We start from the raw sequence: 24472 nt of genomic DNA, 5'->3' as shown, positions 1-24472 counted from the left end.
CACGCAAATTTGTTAAGAGCAGGCCCATGCAGATTGGGGGCGGTGTGAGCTGGGTACACTTGCCCCAGGCATTAGAGGGCTAAGCCAGCTGGGGGCCACCACCAGAGACCTGCCAGATTCACACTGTCATGCCAAGAATGCTCCGTGTCTCCCAGCCACCCTGGGCTCCAGGCAAGCTTTGAACAGGCCTGGGCATTCATTAAGAGTACAAGAAGGTTGTAGCATTGTTTGTAATATCTGCTATGCCTTTCTTGTGCTGTATTAGCTTTCTCTTGCTGTTGCCTACTGCATAGGAACACAGCCAGCTGCTGTGTCAGGCCAATGGTCCATCAACCTCAGCCCACACTGACTGGCAGCAGCTCTCCAAGGTTTAAGACATCTGAAGGCAGCCCTCTTTAGGGAAGCTTTCAATGTTTGATGCATTACGGTATTTTAATATTTTGTCAGAAGCCGCCCAGAGTGGCTGGGGAAGTATAAATGGGCAGGGTATAAATAAATTATTATTATTATTATTATTATTATTATTATTATTATTATTATTATTATTATTATTATTAGATGGGGACAGCCCTCCCTGGAACTGTTGGGGATTGAACCTGGGACATTCTGCATGCAAGCCAGATGCCCTACAACTGAGATACAGTCTTTGCTATGGTCCTCGCTAATGCTTTTTGCTACTGCTCTTGGGTCTCTTTAATGGCTCCATAATGGCTCCTGGATCCGTGCTGCTGTTGTGATCACTAGACGCATTTGTGAAAATAGATACCATATATACTCAGAATGTTTTTGTATGCATGATGTCTGGGGGTTTTTATCTGCTTTATTACCTAAGTCTTCAGGAAGCGAATACAAAAAAAATGAAGATGTTCTATGAGTTGTGGCAAAAGTTGTACCACTGTTGTACGGTAGTAAGTAGTTGCTGGTGCTATCAGCAGTTTTATAGGAAGCTAACAACAGAAATGTCATTTGCATCTCTCACCGTTTTTGTTACATTGCAGTATTTAGCACACCCATATCTGAGAAAGGTCTGTTCATGGTAAATGCATCGATTCCTTGTGAAAGCCTAGAGTATTAAAAAAAAATCCACACATTAAAACAAACCACCCATAACCAACACTATGCTCTATGGAAAGCAAACAATGATGTTAATTTTGCTGGAGAGCAGATTGCATTCATAATATGCTGCTTGTTTTTATTCTTTTTATAATAACACAAATGCTGTTAATACATCTTACCGAAATGCATGTGGAAGGAAATCTTTTGTCGTTTATAAATTTATTTGGTGATTGGACAGATAGTAAGTTTACTTACAACAGGTTTTGAATTTTCTGGACAACTATTCCTGTGTAGTGCTGGGCATTTTCCACAGGTGCCCTGAAACAAACAGAACAATCATAGTTTATGAAGGTACAGTTTTGCCTCACAAAGCAGAATTACCGGTAGGTTTTTATGTGAGTTCCAATTATCACAAAGGGCTCCTGTGTTTGCAGAAAGGAATATGTAGGCCAATTAGCTCCCTCTGTTGGGCTGGCATGGACTGGGAATTAGGTGTGAAGGAACTCTATACATCAGGGGTAGCCAACATGGTGCCCTCCATATATTCCTGGACTACAACTCCCATCACCCCTCTCCATTGGCTATGCTGGCTAGGGCTGATGGGAGATGGAGTGCAACATCTGTTGACTAGCTCTGCTAGAGCAGTTATTGGATACCGCTTTTTACTGTTTTGTTATGAAGAGACTTACCATCTTAATTTCAATTCTCTCTTCATCACATCTGTGTGGCAGAATTGGGATTATGGAAGGTGGTATAAGAACGCCAGAAAATGTGTAAATTCGGCCATTTTTTGCAGCAATGTCTGCTTCTTCTATAGGTTCGCCATTCACCAGGATTTGTCCCTGCATAAATAAGAGTTATTTATTTTGAAATTAGATGCCAGTACTTCAAAATGTTTTCATTGTATTATTTGACAATATCATGCACCCTTGCTTCTGTACTTGTTTGCATTCTTCATAATCAGGACCTCTTACAGCTGTTGTTGTTTTAATCTAACTAAACAGTTTCTTGGTATTTCAAAGCAGTTACATGAATAAGTGGAATAAAAAGAAGGCTTAATTTGCAAATCTGTGTGAAGGTTTAATCTGAGCCAGGACTCTGCAGTGCTCCAGTCCATAATCTTTTTTTTTTGTGTGTGTGGGAATTTATCTCCCATACCAAGTATTATCAATAACACATTTTTGCCTATATTTTTTCATATATATTTAATTATCCTTGCAGTATGTCTAGAGAGAGTATGCTTCTGATGAGTGTTTCATGTGCAGACAAAGTGAGTTTACTTAGTCAAAGCCACACCAAAGAACAATGTATCTATGGCCAAGGACACAACTTCATGTTCAGCTAATGAGTGGCCAAGTAGACTCCTCCTCTGGTTTAATGGTATTGCAAGGTCAAAAGAAAAGGCCCTATCACCTATACTAGAGCAATATTCTTACACTCCACTCACAGTCTTTCATAAATCCTTATACAGTGGTACCTCTGGTTAAGAACTTAATTCGTTCTGGAGGTCCGTTCTTAACCTGAAACTGTTCTTAACCTGAGGTACCACTTTAGCTAATGGGGCCTCCTGCTGCCGTTGTGCCGCTGCCGCACAATTTCTGTTCTCATCCTGAGGTAAAGTTCTTAACCCAAGGTACTATTTCTGGGTTAGTGGAGTCTGTAACCTGAAGCATTTGTAACCTGAGGCGTTTATAACCCGAAGTACCTCTGTATCTCTCACAAATCTTCAAAGAATCTCCAACATCCAGCCCCATATATTTTTGTCTCAAAGAGCAGCCCCCAAGGACAAAATTGCAGTATCACTATGAAGGAGAGGCCCCTTTTCGTTCATATACCTCAAACAGTCCCATATATAATTGTTTACATGTTAAGTGCTGACTGTAAGACCTCAAGGTGTCACATCGCTTTCAGAAATATTCCAGATTCAGTCTGTTGAAATAAGAACTGCTATTTGAGACAACTCTGAGAGGAATAAATAGATGTGGAAATAATATCCGTGTAACAAATACGTTAACGTACATTTAGCAGCAGTGTGTACCTCGGAGTATTGTGAGTATTGCTGCCACTGCTCCACATTAACAACAGTCAAGGGTTGTACTCATAACACAATGGCTAATTTCTACAAGGTATTAAACATTACAATGGTGATATCAGCAGGGTGTGTGGAAAATTTTCTTTGATGTTTCAGTGTTATGTAATGACTGTAAGATCTGTTTTGGCTCGTACATGTACACCCACCATTTGATGGCTACAGTTATTAAGTGATGAGTTGCATGTGTAAATAAACCATCTGACATCAAACACCACAGACAGAACTTTCATATCATCTCACATCCTCTTAAACACAACCATTTTCAACAGAATCAGGCAAATGGGTTCAGCTCCTGAGCTGAAGAAGCAATGTGAAAGGATGAGAGAACAGGTCTTGTTGCTAGAAGTACAATGGCAGAGATCATTCAGCAAGTGACTTGAGGGGTTACTTCTGTTATTGGTCTGAATGGCAGCAGACTCTGAACGGCTTGAGGTTTTGGTCAGCTGGGAGTTAGTTGCCAGTGAGGAAGATAGCAGAGATTTGACAGTTGGAGGCCTGAAATTTGACAATTGGAGGCTTTACTCTGGAAAGCAGGAGCTAGCTGTTGTTAACTGTGTGTTAAAAAGTCCACACCTTTCAGAATTCAGAAAACAAAATTTGACTGGATTAAACAGGAAAGCAAAATGAATAAATAAGAACTGGCCTTTCTTGTACTTACACTATTGGTGACGTTAAAATAGATGAACTGTTGAGCCATAGTCTTGATGTGCCCTATTGAGATAAGGCTGGCTACCTCCAGCTATAGGGAAGAATAAATAATTCATTTCCCCCCCAAAGCCAAATATTACAACAGGAGCCTTTTTTTTAATTGAATAGAAAATAATTAGCAAATAGTATTCAGAAAGGAGTCCATGAAAGTATAATGACACTTAAAGGGGTTCACTCACTAGCGCAAGACATTTTGGTGCCTGAAGTGAACCACAAAATGGTGCCAGCCCTCCCCAATGAGGAAGAATGGGTGAGTGAAGATCTAAATCAGGAACAAGGTGGGAAATAAAGATCTACATCGGGATCTGCCACCCCTGTGGATTCTGCCACCTGAGGCAGTCACCTCACCTTGCTTCATGAGTGGGCCAGCCCTGCTCCAAATCATGGAGCTCCAAATAGAACACCCCCCCCCATACACAATTCTTTTGTGGGTACTGGGACATAAGGATTTCAGCAAGTTATGAGAGTCATCGTAGATTTCAGTAGTGAGAAGTAACAAGTGTACTATAATAAGGTAATATCAAATCTAGCACAGACGTCAATTGCACTAACCTGGGTGTGAGGAACAATGTGATACTGAACTAGCTCGCGAAGCTTTCGTGAACCCTGTACAAATAGAGAATGAGCCACATTTATCTGAACAAGAATCCTGCATGGGCATAGCCAGGGCTTTTGTTGGAGGGGTCAGGACTTTTGTTGGAGGGGGGCATAACCAACATGACTGGTCAGTTAGTTAAGTATTTCTAATGTTTTACTTGATGAAAGGGAGGGAGCAGCTGCCCCCTGCCCCCTTTGGCTACGCCCATGGCATCATGCAATATTTTTTTTTCATGCCGACCAAAGAAGCGAAATCAATTTGAGCTGTGAGAAGATGCAAAGCACAATGGCATTCTCAAGCCACTGGGCTTCTTTGCTCATTTGCTCTCCCCCTCTGACCCCAGGGGAGGTACTGCAGCTTCCAGAGAAGAGAAACAGCAGCCACTGTTCACTGGCTCAGTTTGGTCAGAGGCGGCTTTAGGGTGGTGTGACCCTTAAGGTCGAACAAGGCTGCAGGGGGCGCCAAAACAATATTCAAAAACGGAGACCACTAGGCTGAGGAGGGCACCAAATTTTAATGTCACACAGGGTGCCACTGAAATTTGAGAGCCCAAAGCCCACTGCTGGCTTGGTGCTGGGGTAGGTACATTTGCCTGGTGACCCCACAAAGCCTGGCATGGGATCCACCACAGAAATCCAAACCAGTAAGTATATTCAGCCAAGACCATTCACATAAGTAAAAGGGTAATTATGAAAAAGGGGGGGGGAGTATATTTTGGTCTGATATTTTGTGGCAAAACAAAGCAACTGACCAGAGAGTCAATTTCCCTCCTATGCTTAGGATTCTTCTGAAAATTAGCTTTTATTAAGACAACCTGTATGCCTGCTTTTAATCAAAGCATGATATTCAATGGGTGTTTCATGGCCTTGAGTCCTATTCACATCCTGACAGATGTAGTTATTACAGCTAAATATAAGGTGTTCTATACAGCTATTGTGGTACCCCCCCATAAGTTGTTGAACTTCCCACCAGGTCCCACCATCCCTTACTATGCAATCTGGAGCTGCTGCTGTGAGTTGGTGTCCAACAACATCTGGAGAGTACCGCATTGGCTATGCTTTTCCTGATTAAATCAACTTGTGGCAGACAAGTTACGCTAGTGGTAAGGAAAGATCCAGAAGCTGATTGAACCATGGAGTACGAATAGCCAGTAATGCTGTGCATCATACTGGGTGGGGGATGTATACATTTTCTATATTCAAGCTGACCATTGGTTGTGTCCTAGTGGATACTGTTACTACACAAGAACAAATGCCCGTATGTGTTATTTAAAGACTTATACCTTACTTGACAACAGGTAGTCCAGTTCTCCATCTTTCAAGCTCTTCCAAGCATCGTTGGTTGGAATGAAAATTGTATTAGGTCCTGGATGTATATCTAACATTGGTCCCACAATGCTGTTCTATTTTAGAACAAGTGAGCAGAAGGGAACAGCAGTTTATATACATTTTTTTTTTTTTTGCAAAACGAAAATCTGTAAATTTGTGGGGTTTTTTTTTTGTTTAAGTCTTACCTCTAGTATGGATCTAAATCTGCTGTATCTCACTTTGCCCTGAAGCAATGCCATTATAGATCTCTAAGAAGACAGAAATAGATTCATACTTTGAATATCAATGGTAACTGGGTGCATCAATTATTATTGTATATGATACAAATTATTATTTGTATTAAAAGGAATGTAGAGACCTTTGCAAGGCCATGGCGGATGTTGGCACCAAAAATTCCAGTGGTGCCCTGTGCAACACCAAAATCCAGTGCCCCCCCGACAACCTCTTGCTTTCCATTGGATGTCATATTTCCTGTGCCCCAGAAGCTCAGTGCCCGGTGCAATTGCACTGGTAATGCTCACCTAGATCTGCCTTTGGCATGGCTTTAGATGACACTGCCCAACAGTGCTCAGTAGGAGTGAGTGGTAGAGGATGTACTCTGCATGCATAAAGTTCCCAATTCAATCCCTGGCTTTTCCAGAGAGGTATGAAAAAGATGCATGCCTGGGTGGAACACTAAATTGTGGTTAATCCAAAACAGAAACAAGAGTTTACAATTTCCCCATGGCAACAACAGAGAACAGGAGAAGGGAGTGCATAAGTCTTGAGGACTGCTGCTGCTGACCACGTAATGCTGAACCATAGTTTAGCATTAAGTTCAAGCTGGACAAGTATCCTTTAGTCTGACCTCACCAGAGGCCTAGTTTTATAGGGTTTTTCAGAGTTTTATGCATGAAAGAATCTCTCAGAGCATTTAAAGTACTATATAAATACTACTATTCTCCAGCTTTATTGCACAGTAGGCATCTGTCGCAATAAATGTTTAAATTCATAGGTATATTCGTGGTTCTAAAGTGTCATGGTCACTTGCCTGTATTTGACCTCACCTCTTTATCACTTTCAAAGCTCGGTTCCGTATTGTCCAGGGCTCTATCAACAATGTGTACAATTCCATTGGAAGCAACAATATCTGCTTGTAAGATTTTCACTTTCTTCTTCCCTCCCTGTAATCTTAGTCTAAGTAGATTGTCCTAGAAAGGCCCAGAAAATAAATATAGGATTATTTTATCTAACAAGGCACACACTGCTTATGTAATAATAATAATAGTAGTAGTAGTAGTAATAAAAAACATGAGCTGCTATAGAAATTGTATGATTTTCAGCACTCAAATCTCATTTGACATCAGGCAGGCATCTGAAATAAAATCTAGAATAGGGCAGCCAACAAGCTACTGTCCAGATGCTGGTGGACTGCAAGCCCCATCAGCCCCAACCAGTATGGCCAGTGGTCAACAATGATGGAAGCTGTAGTCTGCCAACATCTGGAGAGCACCACATTGGCTTACCAGGTACAAGCACACAGTGTTCAAGAAGAGGTACAGTCAATATACTAGTTGTACGACCCTTAGGAACTGGGCTTCAAATGACTTTGGACTACTGCATTTGTGCAGGGCTGATGTCAGCACTAGGCATCCTTGGCCAGTGGCCAATGGACTAGAAATTGTAAGAAATTAGAAGGGCAGATAGACCCAGCTCCCCAGCACTGCATGGGCCACTGTCACTGCAGCCAGGGAAGCCCACCAGAGGATACTTTGCCCAAGGCCCCTTTATGGCAAGGACTGTGGCTCAGCAGTAGAGCATCTGCTTTGCATGTCAAACTTCTGAAACACTGGAGAGCTGCTGTTGGTCAGAGTAGACAATACTAAGGTAGCTGGACCAAATGGTCTGACTTGGTATAAGGCAGCTCCTATATTCCTATATTATACCTGAAACCTACTCTGAATTGCATCATACTGTGTTATAGCATCAGTTCAACATGCCATGACTTTGGATTGTCATTTGATCCTTTAAAAAACAACAACCAGACCTTTAAGTTTAATAAACATACACAACGAGCAAAAGAAACCTCTTGTTGATAGGGCATGTATTGATGCAGAAAAGTTAGCATCTCTGGGAGCTGAATAACTAGCTTTAGCTGTCTTATAAAATATTGCTGTATTCTAAATCTGTTGTTTCACCATTTTTAATGGATTTTTATTTGCATTTGATACTGGTTTTGCTGTTGCTGTATTAAGGCTTGCTGCAAACTATTTTGGGGGCCATAGTAGTAGTTTTCCTCTACAATGTCCACAAAGTACTTTCCAGTAAGAACACAGTGAAACTAAAATAAAAGGTAAAAGCACAACTTTAAAAAACAACAGCAATAAGCTAAAGCAGTTCACACACAAAACAGTTAAAACTCTGCCAAACAAACACACTATCAATTTTGCACTTGCTAGTGAAATAGTAGTAATAACGTGAAAACCATACCTTACCTTTTCATCATTTAATATGACCCCTGGTTTGCCAGTGAGAGTATAAACTGTACTTGTACTTTTCAACCCATTCAGATCCAGCTGACCAGCAAGTATGTGGAGCTTCACAAAATACTGGGCACTCTCTTTATTAGAAAGAATGTCTTTAACCTGGAAGATTAGCAAAATGAAGGGAAATGATATTATATAGGCTTCTAATACAAATAATTCTCAATAATGTGGAAAAGGCACCCTAAAAAATTGAAAGGGAGGTAAAAGACTGCATCTAGAGAACATGTGATTTCCAAGTGCTGGAGAGACCAAACTATGGGGTTAGTAACACATAGTCCGATTGAAATCAATGTGAAAAGTTAGTCATGGTGACAGGATTTCCAAGTCCTACTGATTTCAACGGGACCAAAAGTGACACATTTAGGCTGCAATCGTAGCTTGCCTGGGAGTAAACCCCATTGAATTCAGTGGGATTTACTTCTGACTACACATGATGTGGGTGGCACTGTGGGTTAAACCACAGAGCCTAGGGCTTGCCGATCAGAAGGTCAGTGGTTCGAATCCCCACAATGGGGTGAGCTCCCATTGCTCGGTCTCAGTATCAGGAGTGTGTGCAGGAGCCAGGCCGTGACCAGCAGGGCTTCGCAGGACTAGGGCCTTCCTAAGTTTGTTCTGGAGAGGCAAGGTGCGGCCACACAGGTGAGGCCGCTTGGTAACTCACAGCACCTGGTGGCAAGAGCCGGGAAGGGATATAAGGTCAGCATTTCCCTTTGGCTCTTTGCCACAGCAACATATTTCCTGCCTTGCTGTGTTTGGCTTTTTGCTTCCTGATTCTTGGACCTCAGCTTCTCAACTCCTTGCTTCTCGACCCTCGGACCCTTGACTTTGTGACTCCCTACTTCCTGACCTTCGGACCCCTGGCTTCTGGACTCTCATTCCTGCTCCCACCCCACCATCTTGCCCCCGGTCCTGAGGTCCTCAGCTGGGACTTTGATCGCCCGTAGACCGGACCGTGACACCCAGCTCCTGTCAACCTAGCAGTTCAAAAGCACGCAGTGCAAGTAGATAAATAGGTACCGCTCTGGCGGGAAGGTAAACAGCGTTTCCGTGCGCTGCTCTGGCTTCACCAGAAGCGGCTTAGTCATGCTGGCCACATGACCCGGAAGCTGTACGCCGGCTCACTTGGCCAATAAAGTGAGATGAGTGCTGCAACCCCAGAGTTGTCCACAACTGGACCTAATGATCAGTGGTCCCTTTACCTTTACTTTTTACACATGATTAGGCTTGCAGTCTTAGTCTGGGCCCAAAGCAGTGAAAACAGAAAAAAATTAAAAGGTAACATCTTTTTCCTAATGACAGAGGTGCAAGGAAGCATTCTTCTATTCCCAGGTTCTTGTACAAAACAAAAAAGCATTCTGTTCTACAGTAGTAAAAAAAATAAAAAAATCTAAACATTTACAAAATGTTGAATGAACAAAGCTGACAGGTTAGCAGGGATGTCATTGGCACTAACCAATAGGTGAGTATAATACAGACCACAATAACAAGAGCTACAGCTCAAGCTAGCTAGAAAATTGTGCTGCCCAACCACAAAATAATGTGCTTCACCCAAAAGGATATGCAAGCTGAGCAACAGATTTTGGATTGCAGCCATAATATTAATCATACTCAGAGAAGTCCTGTGAAAATTAATGGACATGACTAATTTAGTTACATTAATTTCAGCAGGCCTATACCAAATATAACTTAGGTGAGCACGACCCTTTGGCTTGACTACAACTATTAAGTAACACACTGAATCAGTTTAAGGCTGCATATAATTGCTACCCAATAGGGCCAAGAACAAATTGTATTTTACTGTGGATATGCTCAGAACTTAAAATATGTCATATCATTTCTTCACCAACCTGGTGCCCTCCAGGCATTTTGGATTACAGCTTCCATCAAGTCCAGCTGACATGGCAACAGTGGCTGAGGCTGATGGGAGTTGCCGTCCAAAACTTCTGCAGGGCATCACATTGATGAAAGGTGCCGTAGAACTAAACAAATATTCATCATTTTTAAAATATGCCATTTTTGAACATGACACTTACGTTTACTCCTTTGAACCCCTTGCTTGTTGGAACAAGAACTGTAAATGGTCCCAAAGTATTCAGCGGCCATTCGTAGGCATTTTCTTACGAGGAAAACAGAAAAATGGAACAAAAGAATGAATACTGTAAAATGAATTCTGTATAAGTATTTTTAATGGATTTTTAAAAAATGCATAGAATAAAGGGAGACAACTTTAAGAAATGTATCAGATGAGTACAACCAATTATTAACATTAAAAAAATAAAGGCCTATAGCCAGGGTCGGCTCATCCTGTTTTGCCACCTAAGGCGAAATTTGCTCATGGGCCTCCAAGAGGTAATTGTGTTTATTCTGAAACAGCTAACATGTTCGTTTTTGACCATCTGAATTTTGGAGGAGTTGATACTACAGCTTTGGAAACTGTAAACATAACAGTTAATTATAGGGGATGGATTTCTTGCTATCTCCCATCAGCAGTTTCCTCTACTGTCCTTATCCATCCTGTTTCCTCCACAAGTTTATAATCTTCTTCCTCCCATTCTCTCTCTCTCTCTCTCTCTCTCTCTCTGTGTGTGTGTGTGTGTGTGTGTGTGTGAAGTTAACAGTCCTTTATGCTAAGATAATGCATGTACTTCCCAGCAATGGCATGGTGCAAACTCTAAGCATCCCATTCAGGTACTTTCTGTTCTTAAACTCAGTGGTAGAATGTATGTTTTGCATTCCCTGGTATTTCCTAGTTCTGAGAGGGAAACTACAGTTCTCAGGACTCTTTGGGAGAAGTAATATGTTTTAAATGTGCTTTAAATAGACAGTATGGCTGTATCTCTGGATTGCATAGGTTGAGGGGCTGATGGATAGGCCCACAGAGTAGATGGGCGTTGAAGGATCCACCCCAATTTTATGGATCTGGAGACAAATATAAGGATAAGAGCATATCCTTGTATCACATGAATACCTATCTTGATTTAGAACTGGTGTTCTTTCAAAAGACCAGGAGGAAATAGCTAGGGAGAACTCTTCAAGATCACTTGAGTCCATCTGGGTCTCAAATATTTCTCATTTGTGAGTCTTCGGACAGTTGCAACACACCCCTACTAGCTAAGTTTTGAAATCCAGCCTTCTTGGTTGAATGTAGCTACATACCAAAGAGTTCTATAGCAGATATTAGTTTTCCTTGCCACTGCCCTCCAGGTTTGGTGTTCATGTCTCTAATCTGGTCCATGATGTTTCCGTGGCAAATATATCCATCACCTTCATAACCCTTTCGGCATGTACATCTGAGCAAAAAAGCAACAGGTATTGCCGTTTAGCAGAAGAAGAAACAACCATGAGTAACAGTGTTTTTAACTAAACAATATCATACTGAGTTGTTGTTGTTGTTGTTTACATAGGTCATGATGCAAAGAGCTGTTTTGGGCCAGTGTAATGGCTTGTACAAATTACAGATATGTAGCCGTGTTGGTCTGCCATAGTCAAAACAAAATAAAAAAATTCCTTCCAGTAGCACCTTAAAGACCAACTAAGTTAGTTCTTGGTATGTGCATGCACACGAAAGCTCATACCAAGAACTAACTTAGTTGGTCTTTAAGGTGCTACTGGAAGGAATTTTTTTATTTTGTTTTGGCTTGTACAAACACAGGGGGGTTGCTGATTTTTCTAACAGACCCATAAAACATCACCGGCTGCATATGAACCATACCTGTAAAGCATATTGAAAGCAAATGACTTCCCCCAAACAATTCCGGGAACTGTAGATTGTTATGGATGCTGGAAGTTGTAGGTCTATGAGAGTTAAACAATAGTTCCCAGGATTCTATGGGTGAAGTAATGTGCTTTAAATGTGCTTTAAATGTATGGTGAGTATGCAATTACAAACTGCTTTTGCTCCTCTCTTCAGTTTCAAAGGTCTGTTGTCACGCAGCATGGGACTTTCATTGGAAGAGAAACTCTTGTCAGCAATCTACCTGCTTCAGAAAGTCTAAAAGGCATAGAAAATCATTCAAAGTGGAATCTGGAAACACAAAGCAGCAGAGACACAATGCAGTTCAACAGATGGGTCTCAACAGTCTTTGAAATAAAAGGCACATCAACAACAAAAAGCAGTGAGTCAGTTTGGATGTAACATTTCTAAATATGGAATGATAGTATATGGAATGAACTTAAAGGTGGTTTACCAACTAGGATATCAGGATCTGATCAGTGTCTGCCCTGAGCAGGTGACAGCCCTGCTAAGAGGTAGGACAATCCAAGTAATGTAATATTAATATTAATATTAATATTAATATTAATATTAATATTAATATTAATATTAATAAATGCCGAGCTTTGGCTAGATTGTTGATTGGTATGTAAATAATACAGAGGAAACGCAGACACGGAATGCTTTGCCACATGAAGGGTATAAACATCTTGCTCTCCCATCCATTCCACCTGGAATTTATTTTTGCATAAAACCTCACTTTTGCAGTTTCAGTCTTGATAAACAGCCCAATGAGAGAACAGCAGACATATCTCAGAAAGACACCAGAAGATAAACGACTTACTGAGTTTGTCCTGGTGCAGCCATTGTGCACTCGGCATATTTATGGCAGGGGTTGTGAGTTGCACAGATATCCGTCATACTGCACCCAAGTCCAGGTACAAACTTTCTGAAATGTTCTTTGCATTCACAGTGGGACTAAATTGGGAGAAACAAAGAATGTTTTATCAGTCTTTCCTTTTAAAAATGCTTTTCTTTTTAATTATCTCTCTTGTTACCACTGCCTTTCCCATTCCTCCTCTATTGTTCTTTGTTGCTATTTCCTCTCCTACATCCATTGTGCTGCCCGTGTTGAAATGTAAATGGCAAGCTTCTCACTGTCTGGACCGGGAGGCTTTGGAGAAAAGTTCTCAAGCAGCAACTATTCCAAGGAGGATTCGTTCTCGCTCCTCAGTACTTCTGAAGAACAGGCCCCTGGCCCTGGATCCTGCAGCCTCTCCACTGACCTGAACTGATGCAAGTTACTGTTACCACCAGATTCTGAGGTCTCAACTTCACAGGCGAGGTGCATCCAATTTCGACACTTGAGGCAAAATGTGAACTTGCACCTTGCCGTTCCTGTCAGCGCCATACCTGCTGCTGCCACTGCTTGCGGCATCTGCTGCTGGCCGAGAAGCACCGCCAACACCAGTGCCAATTTCAGGCAATATCACAAAGATTTTGGGTGAAACGAGTTTCTCAAGATGTGCTTCTCGGGGGCAAAAATATATATACAATATATTTAGACTACGTAGGAAAAACAAGTACTTGGTCTCCATTGATTTGAGAATAAAATGTAATGTGTGCAAAACCTAAATGGCATTGCTGCAATGAACTGTGAAAGTTGTGGTCCAGTCAGAAAACCTGACCCTACGAAAATTTTGTGGAAGTAAAGTCTTTACGAGAGAGAGGCTGAAAAGGGAATGCTTAAAGTCCTTTCATGGTGCTTAAAGTCTTTTCATAATGTGCTGCTATGTTTGTGATTTTTCTGGGATCTTATTGTTTTATATTTCATTGTAATTTTTCATTTTCATCAATATATATGTACACATACTGAATTATTCTGTAAACCACATGGAGAAAGTCTTATAAGCAGTATATTAATATATGGAATAAATAAATAAAGCAGAATGATGTGCACATGAGATGGTAGAATACTGTGGTGGTAGAATGAAACCTCACTGGAGAGAAACCACATTTATAAAATTGTCAATAATAATAATAATAATAATAATAATAATAATAATAATAATGAAAAGCAGCCACAAGAGACTGCCAGTATTTGGAGAACCAGCTCAGTGAAGTGTGTCTGTACTTAACCCTTTCCCCTACAATTTGGTCAACATTTATTTCAGAGTTGCACTTACCTTTCCAGGGCCATCATATTTGCAGACAGTAGACTCGGTGGGGCAATCCCCCAAGTTTGTCTGACAAGGATCTATTGGTATGCAAACTTCGCCATCTCCCGTGTAACCATATTGGCATGTACATTTGTGACGATTGGGTCCAAGGTAGAGGCAATCGGCATGAGGATCACAAACCTGCTTTGAGCATGGGTTGATGGCTTGGGGGTTGGAGAAAAAAGTGAGGTAAATAAAGACCAGAAATGAATAAAAAACAAACATGGATTGTTTTCATTTTTCCACATCAACAAAAGACCTGGAAAGGAAGTGAACGATAGGAGTTTCTTTGCCACTTGATTGGATGATACCGACAATGATTTACCAAGAAGGATGGATGCCCTCAGTTTTGGGTGGGGGGCAATTGTGGGTGGAGAGCAAAGGCTCCCCCCTTGCCACAGAACAACAGAAGCTGGCCACAGAACCATCTCATTCAGCACTGTTGCTGACTGGCTAGAAACCCCAAGTCAGGCTTCCTCAAACTCAGCCCTCCAGAAGTTTTTGGCCTACAACTCCCACGATCCCTAGCTAGCAGGACCAGTGGTCAGGGATGATGGGAATTGTAGTCTCAAAACATCTGGAAGGCCAAGTTTGAGGAAGCCTGCCCCAAGTGATGTAAGCAGTCAATACCCAATTGACCAACTCAGGTTTGACTGAGATACCCCATACTCCACCACTCTCTCTTAACTATTACCAGTAAGGGGGAAAAGAAGTTTATCTTTTCCCCTTGATCGTCTGACAGACAAACCGGATGATACACCAGAGAGCCACCTCCCCATCAGCCACTGCAGGCTACACTCACAACACAAGGAGTTATCATTTGGTAACTGGCCATCATCCATATTCATTCTTTTTTTCCTTAAAATTATGCAGGAGTCAACCGATTGACCAACGCTGTGAAACAACGTGCATTACTGAAGTGTATGAAAATGCAGCTTCATACACGCTGAAATTAAAATGACCTCACCTGCCTGAGTTTGCTGTGTTTCAAATGTTTCAAACCTGCTCAGTTACTTACGTTCACACTGTTTGCCATCTCCTTCATAGTTGGGAAGGCATTTGCATTCCATTTGGCTTTCATCTGGACTGGAGACGGAGCACCTGGAGTTTTCTGGGCAGCGCAAGGCTTGACATTCAGGGATTGCTAGGACAGAAAGAGGCCCGTTAATTATATGGGTTCAAACATCTTCTCAAGCTATATACAGAAGTGTTAATTACACTGTGGCAAAAGCCAGGAAGCGAGACAACGTACAACTGATACAGAGTGCTCTGCACTGTGTAACATCTCTACCTACTCCATAACTTTCTCACCTGCCATATGCTGCTGCTACAGTTGTCATACTAATGGCAATAGTGGTTAAAAACTGTTGGCATGTACAGATCTTCAAGAAGCGCAGTCCACCTGCCACAAAAGCTCATGACGCACTTGTTGTAATCTGATCCTTTGAATGGCTTACCATTCGTTGCCACTATATGTCAGCGGCTAGACTGAGGAAGAAAGGTGGGGGCCACCCCTTTTCCTCCTGCACTGCCCAGAGAAGAAGGAGACAGTATAGATTTAGAACAGTGGTTTGCAGAAGGTAACAGTTCAAAGGCTGCAGAGGGGAGAAGCTGGGAAATATTGGGAGAGAAGAAGGAAGAAGAAGCACCAGGGGAGAGAGAGCTGACAGACTTAGTGTCTTTGGAAAGCATACCAGACCCCCTTCTCCCAGGTCCCAGCGAGCATTGAGAGTAGGAGAACAGAAGGCTCAGAGGCAGAAAGGACAGATCAGCTGGCACAGGGATGACGTATGATAGGAGAGATGGAGGGGGTGGGACTTTACTTGGAGCAACGCCATTATTGGAATGGAGAGGCACTTTTCAAAGCCCCTCTCTGTGAATATTGATTAAAGGACTTGGTAAGAACTCTTCTTGTTATCTATGTGTATTTCTTGGCTGCCCACCGGGGGAGGAATTGGATTCCCTGAAGCCTGACACTATACAAATCAAACTGTTCATTAATTTGGGCCACCCCAGCTGCCGTAATTAGACTACCATCTACGTATGCTCATCTCGTATGCTCAGGAACAGAAGTGTCACTTACGTTGGTCACAGCTAGGACCTTTGTATCCAGACAAACATGTGCATTTTCCATCTCCAGTTATCCCACTGTTGCATATTCCATGAACGCAGCTGCATACTAGGAGCAGGAATGAAGCCTTTAGAGCAGTCGGCAATATTTTAGCTACACATTTAAGACTGCAGATATTTCAATGCAAAAGTTAACAGGATCACGGGGGTCTGTGTGGAGGACAAATTTATGACCACAGAATACGGCTTGCTACTTCCCAACCCAGCCTCACTATGATTTGCTCATGGTACACAGGTTGTGTGAAGGCCCGCCATTGTCCAGATACAGTGGTGGTTAAATACGCAACTGCTTACCCATTGTTAAAATTACTTGGCAATGTCCCTAGAAACCTTCAAGCCCCATGGCAGGAAGCAGAGGCTGCCAGAAAGGAGCATAAAGGCATATCCTGAATGTTCTACTGTTCATTATATACTTTTCAGCGGTGTCAGCAACACTCCTAGATCATTGTTATGAATAATTCTGACAACATTGCTTTCCCAGAATGCTTATATAATTTATTCTCAGAGCAACTCTGGGAGGTAGGTTACTTTTACACAGGTGATGAGATGGAAGAATTAATAGATGGCTGTTTGTCCAAGACCTCTGGGCAGAAGTGGATTTTCCCCCCATTTCATTTTGTCCCCAGACCTTCAATGTGTTCCATATACAGTACTTTTTTTCTAGTTAGAAGTGCCTTGCAGAACAACTCAGCTGTGCTGCATAGGAAATATCCGTAGGAAATGTCTTCAATACATTCTCAGCATGTCAGCACCTACTAACCTATATCCTGATTGCTGCAGTTTCCCTCTATACTTACAACAGAAGCTATCTACAGGAAACATTCCTGTCTGATAAAAGGCTAATGTACGAGACTGCAGAAGCTCAATTCTTGCAAAACCTTCTCGTTTGGTTAGATGGGGCTGCAGCTCAGTGGTTGAGCACATGCTTTGCATGCAGAAGGTCTCAGGCACACTCCTTGGCCTCTCCAGGTAGCTGGAAGAGCCAGTGTGCAATAGGGGATAAAGCACTGAGCTGGAATTGAGGAGAACCATCTTAAAATTCCTAACTCAAAGTTCAGAAAAACACCCTGGATGATAATTATTGAAGTGTTGCAATCTCTCACAGGAGGAAGATGGAGTTCGGGCTTCCAGAGAGCTGCACAAAGGCTTAGGGGGCATTGGCAGTGGGGTTAGATGGGAAGACAGGGTGCAGACACCTGCAATTTATTGTTTTTGCATAGAGTGCTTAGTGCCTCAGAATTATTTCTCATTCTTATTCTTAAGAAAGGTCCCAGGGCTGGTTACAACATTAACTAAGTAACAACCTCTTCATCATCACTCTACAAGGAAGATCCTGGCTGCTCCACGATAACAATTTTGCTGCACAAAATAGTAATTTGAACAATCTAATTGTGCATAGAGAATCTATAATCACACGTGACTGCTTTTAGCATGGCAACTGCTAGGTGACATGAATAAAAAACCTGGGAACATGGGGAATAACATGGTTACATGACTGCAATTTCACACATGTAGTTGCAGATGAACATGAATTTGGGGATAATCTGGATGCATAGATATATTTCTCAGGTATATCTTCTTGCAAAGAACAACAACCCATGAACAGCATGGCGGCCTGCCTTAAATTCCAAGATAAACCCTTTGGACAGCACAGAGGATTTGCCAGATTATGGATGCTCCTCATAAATGGCATTTAAGAAGCATACTTGGATAGGAACAAAGCATTTGCTTTGAGTGAAGGATTATGTTTTCCTAATGCCAAAATAGGGCATTATCTCTGCAACCTATTGTGCAGTAATGGAACTTTCATTTATGAGTTAGTACATTCTATTTTTAAAGGAGCCTAACACCCTACCCAAACAAGACATACCTGAGGTACAATTAGGTCCATAGAGATTGTCTTCTGCACATTTTTCACAGGCAGTTCCACCAAAGCCTTTCTACAGGAAGCAGCATTTAAAAATAAGGGTGGTTACGGAAGTATAACAGCTGATACAAGACTCAGGCTGCAAACTCATGACTACATTATGACTGCATTTGCAAGCCATGCTAAACTATGGTTTAGTGTGATGTGAACATGCAGGAACAAGGCACAGCAAGTCTCCAGCTTTGCACTCCACCACCCCTTTCTCCTCCTCCTTCAACATGTTCAGAACCTTGTGCTTCTGCTTTTACTTAACCACGGTTTGTCCAGTCCAACAAAATGTGGAGAACGTTAACTATGATCAGCACCAAACGAGACAACTTCTATAACTGATGAAGCTGGCTTGTTTAAACAAACCACAGCTAAGGTAAACTGGTAAAGTGAACCATCTCATTTATTTGCTTCCATTCTCATATGTGTGTTTACTTAAGAGCCTTATTCTTTTTGCTTTGCTTTGCTTTGCTTTTCTAAGCTGGGTCCAAGCTGATATGGCAAGCTGTGAAAAATCAAAAGCAGCTGTTTCCTAGCCCGCCTCCCAGCTGTGTGGTTTATTGTGATGTGTGAATGTGTCCATAGTGTAATTGGGCAGGTCCCCTACTAAGCATATGGCAGAAGTGAGAGTTAAACAGAGACTTCAGAGTTCATAACTCAGGTTTTTCCTAAAAATTATTAAGAAGCCACACTGTAGTCATTAATTCTGTGCCATTTCTCAGCTATAATAACAAAAAGCACATACCTTGCAGGTGCAGGTTCCATTTCCGATAACACCTTGAAAACAACGCCCCTTGTTATTACAGGGCAATGTCGCTCCACCAGGACATTCTGAAAACAAGCCATCAACAAAACTCAGTTTAATGGTGACGAGTTTTACAGTAGAGCAGTGAGCTCGTTAAAATCTGTTCAGATAGGCATTTTGGGTCAGTACGGGAGTTGTGCTGGCCAGCTGACCATATAAAACACTACCCAGACAGGTTCTTTTCCAGTTGCCAAAAAGGGAGGGCAAGTGTCAAGGTTAATGCTCCACCCCCATCGCCACCGCTGCACACCCTAGATAAGGGGTGGAGAACCTGTCTCCCTCCAGGTGTTGTTCAACTCCAATTCCCATCCAGCACAGCCAATGGTTAGGAATCATGGCAGCTGCAGTCAGGCTAACATCTGGAGGGCCACCAGATGTGAAAATGGAAATCACAGAAAGGTGGAAAAGGACAATAGTTCATAACCTACGCTAAGAACCTGAAGATCAGACTGCTGTGATGCACTCTATCTAATGCTGACCTTGAGGTTGACCTGGAATCTGAAGCTAATGCAAAATGCAGTGGCTTGACTGCTCACTGCGGTAGCATACTGCCATCATATTACCTTGCTACTGCAAGAATTGCATTGCCTGCCAATTAGCCAACGGGCGAAGTACAACGGGCTGGTTTTGGTACACCACTTGGGACCAGGACACCCAAAAGATGGCCTCTTGGGAGATCATCCTCTTGGGAGGTCAACTCCACAAACTGTCGGAATTAGGCCTTTAGTGTGGTGGCACCTACTCACTGCCTATCTCTGCGTCCTTTTGGTGCCTGTTGAATATAGTCGCCTTTCAACAAGCCTTCTAAAATCTTTATTCCACTTGGTATCTGTCTCTGATTTTGAACAGATTTTGTGTATGTGCTGCTGTTGTTTTTAAAATGTTTTTTAAAAATTACTTTTATGTGTGTCACTGTTTTATATATGTCATTGTACACTGGTTTGGGGAGACTCATGGGAAGCAATCCAGGAAATTAAAAAAATAATGCAATAGTAACAAATAACCATTTACTGCTGGAGAGGCAATATGGAGTGCCATATTGCAGAATGGGCTACAGAAGACCATTGACATTAGTCCAAGAACTCTGTAATGAGAATGCACCAGATTCAACTCCTGGTGTCTGTAGTTAAAAGGATCAGATAGCAGGCAACAATCTGCCTAAAACAGCAAAATGTTTCAGGTTGGCCTGAAGCAATAGGCCAGGCATCCCCAAACTCAGTCCTCCAGATGTTTTGAGACTACAATTCCCATCATCCCTGACCACTGGTCCTGTTAGCTAGGGATGATGGGAGTTGGAATCTCAAAACATCTGGAGTGCCGAGTTTGCCTATGCCTGCAATAGGCTAACCAAATGGCATTCAGACTCTGAGAGCAAGATCCAGAAAAGTGCTTAGGCTCATGCATTGGACTGTTCTCAATGAAGGAAGTGTGTGCGCACCTGAAAACTGCTGACAACTTTATTCCATTTCCTGGCTGCCTCTTGTTTTGAAGCTACAGCAGAGGGGTAGCCAGTCCTCTGTATCAGTTCACAGAACTACCATTATTATCAGTATTTTTCTACAGCTGAACCTTGGCAAGAAAAGGGCTTCCTCCTTTTATTTACATTTTGTTAAAGTGCTATATCCTCTACCACTAACAACAGGAATGTGGACCAGACCAGTAGCCAGTCTGACTGGGGGTGACGGGAACTTTAGCCCAAGAACATCTGGAGGACTACAGGTTGGAGATGTAGGCCGATAAGACGCTTTTACCTAGGCATTCGGGCCCCCAATATCCTTGGCAACATTGAGACTGCTGGAATTCCCTCATGCATAAGTGCCGGCATCCAGGGAGGGAGAGAGTAAAACTCCTGATTTCAAGGTAGTACCTGGAAGAAAAGGATTTGGGGTTTTGTTAAAGTTACACAGTTAACAGCTGAATCCCTAAAAAGGCTTCCGCCTTTTAAATGTGCCTCTCATGGGCCGCTTCTGCTGGTTCCCCACATTCCTGAGATTTTGTTGGCCTTCACTAGAGACCGAGCCTTCAGCATGGCAGCCCTGCCCTGTGGAACTCTCTGTCTGTAGAGGTTTGGAAGGAATCACCCCCTGCCTTCTTTCAAACACCTACTCTGGGTAAAAGTTAGTTGCCTACATGCCACTATTAAGCTGCCACTCAGATCCCTTCACTGGCCTGTTTACACAAACTCTCTGCCCTTATTTTCAAAGTCTAACAACAACAACAACAATTTATTACTTATACCCCCACCTATCTGGCCGGGCCTCCCCAGCCACTCTGGGCAGCTTCCAACAGGATATTTAAAACACATTAAAACATCAAACATTAAAAACTTCCCTAAACAGGGCTGCCTTCAGATAGCCTCTAAAAGTCAGTATTTCCTTGACATCTGGTGGGAGGGCATTCCACAGGGCGGGCGCCACTACCGAGAAGGCCCTCTGCCTGGTTCCCTGTAACCTCGCAGTGAGGGAACCGCCAGAAGGCCCTCAGAGCTGGACCTCAGGGTCCAGGCTGAATGAGCCTAGAGATGCTCCTTCAAGTATACAGTACAGTGGTACCTCGGGTTAAGTACTTAATTCGTTCCGGAGGTCTGTTCTTAACCTGAAACTGTTCTTAACCTGAAGCACCACTTTAGCTAATGGGGCCTCCTGGTGCCACCACACCGCCAGAGCACGATTTCTGTTCTCATCCTGAAGCAAAGTTCTTAACCTGAGGTAATATTTCTGGGTTAGCGGAATCTGTAACCTGAAGTGTCTGTAACCTGAAGCGTCTGTAATCCGAGGTACCACTGTACTATGCCAAGGCCGTTTAGGGCTTGTCTTAAGTCTTGTCTTAAGCTCTTCTTTTTCACTGGATTCTTAGCAAGGTTCTCACTCCTATACAAGGCGGCCATTGCTGTTGTGTAAGATGCCAGGCCTTTTGGACATTTAAAATCCATGATCGTGACAGAGTGCAACATTCGGCAGGTGCACTTTTCCCCATCAACTTGACGGGAGAAATTGCACCTGTGGAACTTGCGGTCCTCCTCCTCAAAGCTCTAATGGCCAAGGGGAAAAAAAGGCAGGATGTTTTGCTGCTCCAGATTAAACTGAAAATGTCGCACCTTGCCTCCTCCTCCTCCACCTCCTCAGCAGGCACTACCTGGAAGTGGCCCATGAAGTAAAAGAAGCCTAGAAGGCAAGAACGGGAGCAGGTGGCAGGGGCAGGCAGTGGAACACAGTGGATGGGCAGCGGTCCTGTCCAGAGCCTGCCACCCTGAGGTGACTGCCTCACAATGCCACATGGACAGGCCCTGCTCCCAATAATTTAATAAAGGGCCTGCAATTCTCATAGAAACATACTGTCTTTTCCTTAACATATCTTAATAGCTTAGCCATCCTTGAGACATTCCATACTTCAGCTAACTACATTTTCAGGGGCTCTTTTAATGTTTTGCATTTATGCAATGACCATGCAGGGGGGCAGCGTGACTGGCTCAGCCATCAACACAGGTTTTTTCATTATGATATTTGAATGCACACCCACACACACACCCATACCCACACACCCCCTGCACTCAGCTGCACCTGTGTAGCGGGGCCTCTTCTCTACACCTTCCAGATCCTTGAAAAGCACATACGAATGTTCCCTATTGCATACTGGAGACCTGATCTGTGCGTGAAGTTGTATGCATGAGGATCTTCTCAATCTGTGTAACAAACACATGCAGATCCTGCCATTGTGGTGTGCCAGTCTGTGACACATGTGTTTGTCGTATATGCAGAAAACATTTGAAGGGAAACAGCTTTAGGGCCTCTCTGGATTTGAAGCTGAGGAGCAAGGCAAGCAGGTGCCATTCCATATAGTAAAGGTAAAAGGTAAAGAACCCCTGGACAGCTAAGTCAAAGGCGACTATGGGGCTGTGGTGCTCATCTTGCTTTCAAGCCAAGGGAACCGGCTTTTGTTCACAGACAGCTTTCCAGGTCATGTGGCCAGCATGATTAAACTGCTTCTGGCGCAACGGAACACCGTGACAGAAACCAGAGCACACGGAAACACTGTTTACCTTTCCGCTGCAGCGGTACCTATTTTACTTGCTTCCAAACCGCTAGGTAGGCAGAAGCTGGGACAGAGCAACAGGAGTTCACCCTGTTGTGAGGATTCGAACCGCCAACCTTCTGATTGGCAAGCCCAAGAGGCTCAGTGGTTTTAGACCACAGCGCCTTTTACATCCCATATAGTATCCATAGATCTATTGTGCGAATGGGGCTTACGCTTATTGGCAATATCTGTATGTGGTAAACAAAAGAATTACCTGCAGTCCTGTATCCCAGAGCTATTGGTGATTTTGGTATAACCTTCAGGACAACCGATTTCATAGTTGAGGGAACAAGACCTGCATTTGGTTTTTGTGGTAACAAGTGCCTTCTCGTCACATTTGTTCTTTGCCTGAGAGTGAAGTGAGGGAAAACAGAATTAAGGCAATTAGAGCTGCCCACATTCTCACCTATTGTCATAATAGAGCTTTCAGCAGCAGTTGGGTGTGTTGATGTTAACAGTGGTTCTGGCCTATTCCAGGCAATCATTTAGTAGAAGCTCAGGGTGAGTGGAGAGAGTCAAATAATATGTATGAAGTCATAGAAGTTTACAGTCAGTGGAGGAGGTAGAATAATAACAATGCCTTAAATGCTGAGCTTAATAGAACAGCAGCACTTTACCCTCCCATTGTGCCCTGAGGCCTCTGAGAGCCAAACTAAACGGCATGTTAAATGCATGGTTACATTTGTGTACCTTTTAATTTGTTCACAAAAATAATAGCATTGGCTAAAGAATAGACCTTGGACTGGGAATGTGGTGCAGGGGAGGAGAGGTTTTAACCTGTGCTGTTTTCCTGACCCAAAAAATAAAAAAAATAAAAATGTGCTCATGAAGCCACTGGCTCCAGAAGGAAAACTATGAACCTGAGAAAGAGCCCTGTGTGAGGCCACAGGCCCACTTAGTTCAGCATCTTTTCCTCACAGTGGCCAACCAGGTGCTCATGGGCAGACCAAAAAACTTGCAAAATGTGTACTTTAGTCAAAACTGCGTGCAAAAATGTGTTCGTTAGGAGAAATCTGCTAAGGAATTTTCATCATGATTTTTTTTTTTTTAATAATGGCAAATTGCTGCAGAAATGTGGAGAGCTGGATTTAAGAGTAGAAAAAGTAGAAGCCGAGAGAACCCAAATTGACCCCAGCTCCTTGGGAAACTTTACTTTTGTACAGTGGCTTTTTCCTAAAAAAAAATGTTTAGGGGTACTCTCATTTTCCTACTCATATTGAAATATTGCTCCTCAATGAGGCCAAACTTAGATTCAAAAAATGTTTAGGGGTATGCGTCCCCCTGCATCCCCCCAGAAAAAAAGCAATGCT

The 24472-nt window shown here is 42.7% G+C and overlaps 1 protein-coding gene across 1 annotated transcript in view; it reads right to left on the bottom strand.

The window, feature by feature from the left end:
• The window catches only part of STAB2 (stabilin 2), a 92013-nt gene that overhangs the window by 66827 nt on the left and 714 nt on the right, over window positions 1-24472 (bottom strand). Inside the window, exons 2-20 of the mRNA XM_081878777.1 lie at window positions 23377-23510; window positions 20840-20955; window positions 19029-19114; window positions 18239-18308; window positions 16322-16417; window positions 15257-15382; window positions 14206-14402; window positions 12864-12997; window positions 11464-11597; window positions 10341-10423; window positions 8257-8406; window positions 6829-6972; window positions 5968-6030; window positions 5737-5856; window positions 4409-4462; window positions 3807-3887; window positions 1746-1898; window positions 1312-1374; window positions 980-1063 (exon numbers count right to left, since the gene is read on the bottom strand). Coding sequence (XP_081734903.1) covers window positions 980-1063; window positions 1312-1374; window positions 1746-1898; window positions 3807-3887; window positions 4409-4462; window positions 5737-5856; window positions 5968-6030; window positions 6829-6972; window positions 8257-8406; window positions 10341-10423; window positions 11464-11597; window positions 12864-12997; window positions 14206-14402; window positions 15257-15382; window positions 16322-16417; window positions 18239-18308; window positions 19029-19114; window positions 20840-20955; window positions 23377-23510 — 2088 coding nt within the window. The remainder of the gene's footprint in view (window positions 1-979; window positions 1064-1311; window positions 1375-1745; window positions 1899-3806; window positions 3888-4408; window positions 4463-5736; window positions 5857-5967; window positions 6031-6828; window positions 6973-8256; window positions 8407-10340; window positions 10424-11463; window positions 11598-12863; window positions 12998-14205; window positions 14403-15256; window positions 15383-16321; window positions 16418-18238; window positions 18309-19028; window positions 19115-20839; window positions 20956-23376; window positions 23511-24472) is intronic.

The sequence above is a fragment of the Podarcis erhardii genome (assembly GCF_964252035.2).
Source record: "Podarcis erhardii genome assembly, chromosome: 10".
In the NCBI taxonomy this organism is placed as follows: Eukaryota; Metazoa; Chordata; class Lepidosauria; order Squamata; family Lacertidae; genus Podarcis; species Podarcis erhardii.
This window is presented reverse-complemented; position numbering and strand designations above follow the sequence as displayed.